Source organism: Erigeron canadensis, chromosome 9, assembly GCF_010389155.1.
Source record: "Erigeron canadensis isolate Cc75 chromosome 9, C_canadensis_v1, whole genome shotgun sequence".
Lineage (NCBI taxonomy): Eukaryota > Viridiplantae > Streptophyta > Magnoliopsida > Asterales > Asteraceae > Erigeron > Erigeron canadensis.
The window spans coordinates 31,126,392-31,134,750 of NC_057769.1; the positions used below are offsets into that span (position 1 = coordinate 31,126,392).

At 31.9% G+C, this 8,359-nt stretch overlaps 1 protein-coding gene across 1 annotated transcript; it reads left to right on the forward strand.

Moving 5' to 3' along the window:
* Positions 1–3,478: 3,478 nt before the first annotated feature.
* LOC122582894 (probable xyloglucan endotransglucosylase/hydrolase protein 32) lies at positions 3,479–4,851 on the forward strand. Its single transcript, XM_043755323.1, has 3 exons — positions 3,479–3,827; positions 3,951–4,168; positions 4,467–4,851. The coding sequence occupies exons 1-3, from the start codon at positions 3,528–3,530 to the stop codon at positions 4,825–4,827; spliced, it is 879 nt and encodes a 292-aa protein (XP_043611258.1). The 5' UTR covers positions 3,479–3,527; the 3' UTR covers positions 4,828–4,851.
* Positions 4,852–8,359: the final 3,508 nt, after the last annotated feature.

The window sequence follows — 8,359 nt, forward strand, 5'->3', positions numbered from 1 at the left end:
ATGTGTCACAATTTAATTTCCACTACATACGAATCCAAGTAGCTTGAAAATGTATGTTTTTGGATCCTGTAGCTTTGATATTGAACCTCTTGGTTTTGTATAACATTTACGGGTTTCCGGTTTGCCTTAAAAATAAGCCAAAAAGTATCTACCGTTAATTAAGCACATTCTTGAAGCGTGCGTTTTGAAATTACTACTTATAGCATCATGACTAGTGTCAAATTAAGGTTGAAGCTTCATGAGGGGGCCGAAAATCACATGATTCAGGGCCGGGTATTCAATTCAGATTGACGTTCCGGTTCGAATCTGGTAAAAAAAAGCTAATATTGGTATAAGTTTTTTTCAACGATTCTTACATATAAAAAAAGAAACCAAATAGTATTTTAACAAACTTATAACTAAATTTACTTATGAAAATTTAATTTATGGCAGTAGAATTACAACTTAACCTGACGACATTTAAGATCTTTTAACTAATCGATCGACAACTGATATGGAATCAATGCTCATGGGGTTGTCACACACTTGTTGAAGCTTTGTTACGTTTACTTTCATGTTCATCATTTTTTCTTTTGACAAAAAATCAATAACTTCGAGTTTTTTCATGATACACCTAGTAAAAACATAATTAATTAACATAATAATTATATACGACAAAACTATTAGGAGTTTAGGAAAAATCACAATAAAACACTTAGGTCACATTTGGTTTATAAATTTTAATGAAATTTAAAGAAATTGAATTTCAGTCATTTTGTTTCTTTGAACGTTCGTGTACGTCACGGGATGGCTAGCCGTTACATCTATTCGGGCAGGCAGTCACTAGCGACCGATCCACGAAGTCAGGGACCACAGAAGAGAGAAAACCTACCAATTTAACCGTTACAGAAGACACGACGTTAAAATGAAAGTAAAACATCGTCTGCTCAGATTCGAACCATGGTCTCCCAGGATCCAAGCATCATTGCAGAACTTCGGAATTAGTCATTTAATGTGTTTCATTGTTCAAATATGAAAGAATTTAATTCCGTTGAAATAAATAGTTAGTATGATATGTTAGACAATAAACTGTTACAAAGTTATTCAAAAGAAACCTTATATATACTTTAAATTTTTTAGGCTAAAATACTTTTTTCGTCCCTGTGGTTTTTGGAATAAGCATTTTTCATCCTCACGGTTAACTTTTGGCTAAAATCATCCCCGTGGTTTGCATTTCGTCCCTGCCGTTATAACTTTTCCGTTAATCCCCTCACATGCAAGTCACGTGAAGGGCATTTTCATCTTTTTATAGATTTAAGTGCAAAAATCATCCATGTGGTTTGTCTATTTTGCATTTTCATCCTTGTCGTTAACAAATCTAGAAGAACTTTTGTCGTTTTTGCATTTTTCATCCTTGTCGTTAACAAATCTAGAAGAACTTTTCAAACAAAACAAACAAAAATTACAGATAACAATTTAATCCAAACAAAACAAAAACCTATATACCTACATTTGAGGATTTGGTCAATCACTTTCAAATGTAAACACGTACATACAATGTTTTAAATACCGGTAGTATTACCCGTACCCGGTATCGGAAGGTATTCCGGTACAAATATTTCCAGTATTTTTGGTATTACCGTTCTGGTATTCTCATTTTTTATTTTTTGAATTTTATAAAAAATTATAATTATAATACTTTAATGGAATTCTTTTGTAATTTTTAAACTTTCTTATATTTTGTTATAAAGTACATATTTGGTATTATTTTTGAGTGAATTACAATTATATTTTTGTAAGTGCGGTTTGGATCGATAAATCACGATCTAACAACATCTAAGTGTGCGGAATCCACTTAGATTCGTCTTTGAGGTTTATGTATAATTATGAACATATAAACACGAATTGACAAAGAACAGGAGATATAAAATGAATTCCTTTATTATTCAGTCATCTAATTACAATACAATGATAAATCCGTATAGAAAATATCTCAATGATAATGGATTACAATCAAAGAGACGACAATAATAATGAATTACATGGGCGGACATGGTGTATAGATCTCTACACCGATCATATGAATAGCTTTCTGACTAGTCTAAAACCATTAACCCTAAATTGTAACCTAAGTCTTGTATATATAGGCTGTCGAATGGGCTGAGCTTCTATCATGTTTGTGGGCTTCGAGCTCCTTCACACGAATTGTTGCCTCGTGCTGACGTCATCACGACCTTGATGATGCCTTCTCTTCATCACGACCAGCCTCTAGAATTGTATTGCGACGGACAATAAAAGGTGCTCAGACGCTGCACCTACAATTTTAACTATTTTCGTTAAATTGTAGTAAGTTTTATAACATTTTTTAAAAAATAAATTAAATTAGTTGTACTGACCGTTATTAAGTTAGATCCTCATATGTAGGTATATATAGGTTTTTAATTTGAGTTTGTTTTGGTTTCTGATTAAATTTTTGTTTAGAGGTTTGTTAAATACAAGGATGAAAATGCAAAAACTACAAACCATAAGGACGAATTTTGCACTTAACCATAAAGACAAACCATAAAGATAAGTTAAAGGACATAAATGCGCCTCACGTGCAAGGCACGTGAGAGGGTTTACGGATCCAAGGACAAAAACCACAGGGATGATTTTAGCCAAAAGTTAACGGCGATGATGAAAATTTTTTCCAAAACCACAGGGACTAAAAAAATACTTTGGCCTATTTTCTAAGATATAATCATGAGTTGTTACATAAAAATTATTAAGAAAAAAAAAACTCGCATTTACATAAATAGTGTATGCATTTGATACGAAGTACATGAAACCATGACTCTCGAAAACCCTATAATAATTCACTCAGATAAATGTAGGAATAAATATTAGAACCGTGATGGATTTTCCAAAGTTAAATACCTTACTAAAGAGCCACCAACTCCTTCGTACTTTTTTTTTTTTTGTCGTACCTATATTTAGTATTTATTTGCATAAAAACTTAACATTTATGACTTAGTTGATGAACATCATTTATTAGCAGATACGACTTTTCAAATAGGTAATTGTATGATACTATTATGTGGTAGGGGGTAATGTTAAAAATAAATTATGCGGTATGGTATATGTTATCATACGTTTATTCTTCATATCTTTTTTTTTCTTTAAATTTGGAATATGTTTTACTTTTTATTTTTCCCATTTAAGATAAGATGAAAGTTACATATCCATTAAGGTAAAACTCAACGGTAATTAGGAAACTATATTGTCATGATATCTAAAATCGTAACAATATATTCTCAAGTTAAAAAGAAAAAATATATGTTACTCTATTTAAAAATATGCTTTGCACATTATCCGAAAATACAGATTTTCTATTTTTTTAAGTATATACAAGGGCCCAAGTTAAATATACATTTGACCCCATTTGATATGGGCCCTAATTCGTAGACTATAAATAGTATCATATGTGCCCAATTTTCACATATCTTGCCTTGATTTTCCCTTTTCGCAAGAGAAAAACATAAATTTTTCGACAAAGATTTTCACATGTGATGGCTATCTACTTCCCTTTTCTTACCCTCTTCATGCTCATAGCTTCTTTCTCATGCAATGCTCAACCTTCGCCGGGTTACTACCCTAGCTCTAAAGTTGCCACCATAAACTTTAACCAAGCTTATAGAAACTTATGGGGGCCACAACACCAGCGGTTCGACCAGAACACGTTGGTCTTGTGGCTTGACAGGTATTCAGGAAGTGGATTCAAGTCGCTCAAACCATATCGATCTGGATATTTTGGGACGTCGATTAAGCTTCACCCTGGTTACACTGCCGGTGTTATTACATCATTTTACGTATGAACTTATATTAACTTGTGACACAAGAAATTAATTACTAATTGGCATGCATGAACTTTAATTAGGGCTAATTTAATTGTTGTTCTAACTTAATTTGTGCTTTGGATTTTCGATATACAGCTTTCAAACCAAGAAGATCATCCAGGATACCACGATGAAGTGGATATCGAGTTTCTTGGTACAACGTTTGGAAAGCCTTACACATTGCAAACAAATGTATACATTAGAGGGAGTGGCGATGGAAATATCATCGGAAGGGAAGAAAGAATTCACTTGTGGTTTGATCCCACCAAGGATTTTCACAACTATGCTATCTTATGGAGTCCCATTGAGATCATGTAAGCTAGTTATTTAATTTCCTACATATTTACATAATTTAATTCCATATGTATACGCATTCCTTATTTTATATTATTATAGGGTCCTACTAAAGATAATCTATATAATAAAAACAATATATTAAATTATTTGGTATAAATGTGTTCACGTATAGCACCATAACGTAATTATGTTTTATGTTGTATATATATATATGCAATATTATGTATATATAGTATAGTATTAGGAATATTATTGTATAATTAATGCAATAACTATTTATGAAGTTAATGTAATTATGTGGAAAAAAATATGCAGATTTTTTGTTGATGATGTGCCAATTAGAAGGTATCCAAGGAAAAGTGATGCTACATTTCCTTTAAGGCCAATGTATCTATATGGGTCTATTTGGGATGCATCTTCATGGGCTACCGAAAACGGAAGATACAAAGCTGATTATAAATACGAACCGTTTTACGCTAGATACAACAACTTCAAGGTAGGAGGTTGCACCGCATTTTCTCCATTATCGTGCCGACCCCCATCTGGCTCTCCGGCTAGGACTGGTGGGCTAAGCCGTCAACAAGTGGCCGCGATGTTGTGGGTTCAAAAGAACTTCAAGGTTTATGACTATTGTAGGGATCCAAAGAGAGACCACACTCAAACACCAGAGTGCTGAAATTTTGCACTTAATTATAAGACAATTATAAGACAAATATATGGAGGATTGAGATGTTTTGCAAATTCATAGTTTAAGGGTCCTAGTAATTAAGCGTCCAAGCCTCTATATATTATTGAATTCACCTTTTGTTTTTCCTTTGATGTGAGTGATTGAATTATTGACAATCTATATTTGATTTTGTTAATTAATGTTTATTGTCGCTTCAATTGAGTTTTGGAATCATGTAGCTAGCTACTATTTCTTTTCAAGAAACATTCAATATATGTAACTTTATAGTCAATAAATCGTATTAGTTTTTTGTTAAGCGACTAACAATATGAATCTTGGTCAAATGTGTCTAGAACCAAGAATGTTGATTCTCGCAATTGAATTTTTAAAGAAACCTGAGATGTAAAACACTAATATATAATCAGTGGCGAAACTTACACGTCCAAGTTACGTACAATTGGGGTCAATCGAAATCACCCTAGCTAGCAGTATACATTCTTGTGCATAGAAACATTCATATAATTATGTACAAACTAACAAAAGAAAAAAATGACTATTGGATCCGACAAAAAAAATTGGATGGAATTGAATGCTTTCATTATCTAAAATGACTATTAATATATATCGAACTATGGATCATCAAATCAAAATTTGAGGGCAATTTCCTTCTTCATATTGAATACTTTATCGAGCTAGATTGAGGCCACTGCACGGTACCATGTCAAACTCAGATCAAATTGGAATTAATGAACTAAAATACCACTTTCATTCTAAAACTAATGCGGTGTACAAGTGTACAACTTAAGTATATATAACTTGTCCAATCTCAATTCAATTTCGAATGATACAATGGAAGGTTTCTAAAATATATTAGTTAAAAAAGTTGTGACACCTATATTCAAGATTATAGTCTTTTACACTAAAATAAAAGAGCAAACTCCCCCGTTTTTTTCTCAAAAAAATCATCCGATTTTTGTATTTTACCTCTTTTTAATCATTAAAACATCCTAATCTAATTTACTTATAATACTTTTAATAAAATAACTTTAAAACATAAATTCCTTAACACATAAAAATTGTGCACATTACCCCATTTTACATTAATAACCATACCACCACTGTCGGCACCGCCGAATCCGTTACCACCAGTTGTCGCCACCATCACACCATCGCTGCTACCACCACGCCACTACTATCATTATCGTCACATCGCACCTACATACGTTTATTAGTCTTTTTTAAGTTTGTAACTCCAAAAACATGTGAACTACACAACCAAAACTCAAAAAATCCAAACACATAAGAGACATAAGACAACTAAATTTTTTTTTAATGGTATGGATTATTTGCTTGCAACAGGGAATCTAGCTTACGTTGTCTTAATCGGGTTCGCGCTAGAGAGACTCCTCACCTCAATACATATTATGAGGAGAAACCTCCAACTAAACCGCCGAAGGCACGACATTTAATTGGGGTAAAACTACCATGGCCCCTATACAAGACTCAAATCTGTTTCACTGGAGGACTTTATTTGTCACAATCCTTTAAATGTCTTTCACATGTCTCGAACTCGAGATATTCAGCATGTAAAGCTGGTGTTCAACCACTGAACTATAATGGAAAATACACCTAAGACAACTAAATAACAATATTATAGTAATTGTTAGGGAAAAAACAATAAAATAGATTTTTAGTTTTTTAGTTTTATATTTCACCACTAGATGACCAACTACTTCGAGAGTAGATTTTAATATCTAAAAGACTAAAACAAAGACACAATGATAGATAGTATTGGAATTTTTAGCATTTAAGTTTACGTAAATCATGGCTTGAACGATGTCTCTTTTTATTAATTTAAAGGGGCCAGAGTGTACATTGGTAAACTATATATCATTGAATTCAACGTTCGGAAGAAAAAAAAAAAGAAAGTAAACTTTTGAAGTGGCTAGTATCACCTCTCTTCTGCCCCTCTCGAGTTCTGTCAATGTGTATAACTAGACTGAATTATCAGTGGCGCGTTGTGGTTTTTATCGAATTTTGTTTTTGTTAATAAGAATTAATTAATATTTTTCAAGTGACATAAACATAAATAAACAAAAATCTCCAACCAACTATTTTATCATATTTTAAAAAATATTAATAGGTTACCAATGCAATGCAGAGGGGGCAATGGTAACACCATCAAGATTTGGAAAGCGGGTAACGACTAGTAATGGTGATGGTGGTGGTGATAAAAGCGACAACGTCAAGATGTGGGTAGGTTTATTTTCGTAATAAATTTGTTATTGAAAGTGTATTGTATATTTTAGAGGATGGATGATAGATAGTGTAATATGTTTGAGTAATAACATTTCAAGTATTTAAGATTCAAAAAGACATGGGACAAATGTTTTATAAAGTGTTCGTATCTATCTATCTATACTCCCTTATAAAGAGTATTGAATTTCTTAAATTCAGTATTTTTTTCTTCCCAAAATACCCCTACTTAAACATAATACCCTTATATACCATCCTTTCTCCATTCTCTCTAATCATTACACTCTCATTGATTTTCTATCACCCTCTTCCGCCGCTGCTCTCCTTCTCCAGCGCCTACCTCGCTCTCCACCACCGCCTCCCTTTTATATTGTCATCACTTTCTAGCCGCTGCAATGCGCGGGCACTATGCTCGTAAATATTAAAAACAACTCTTTATTTAAAATAAATAAATAAATAAGTAGTTGAAGTTGCAGCTTATTAGAGATATGTTAGGCACAAATTAACTCATAAGACATGTATTATAATTAATTTGAATATTTATTTATGTAATAGCAAAAATTGAAAGAAAAAAAAAATCATATATGTATATATAACTACATATGACCACTAGAACTATTTAGCACCTTTATAAGTTTAGCTAAATTAAAACATATAAAAAAGAGCTTTAAAAATTAATAATAATAGCCTTAAAGATTGTCACCAATAGCTTCTTATACGCCTAAATATTAATACTTTATACATTAAAAATCACCAAAATTTCATATAGCGATATACAAATTTCCATTCACGCAAATAGTTAATACTCATAATCTTTAAGACTTTCGTTAACAAAATCAAAAAGAAGAATGATTAATCCTCCTAACCAAATATCATCCTAACTAAATATCCTAATTATTCTCCTAACTATGAGATGATGACTTGTGAAAAAATCAAAGGACAAGATTAGGAAAGAGAATTAATGGACAACACATGTTACATTCTTAGTGTATTAGGAGGATTATTAGGCTATTTGGTTAGGAATATTTATCATTTTCTAAACCAAAAAAGATAAACGTTAGATCTTTTTATAAATTTATCAACATTTGATAACATATTTTCAATTACGAGCGTTAGATAGTTCGATCATGATACATTTTAATAACCACATAAGAAAATGATGAATTAATAACTTTTGAATTTCGACATCTAGATTAAATACTCTCCAAATCTCCAATAGTCCAATATAAATTGGGTTTTGGGGTTAGGTCTGGCCTTCTTGTATCAAATAAGTTAAAAGCATAAA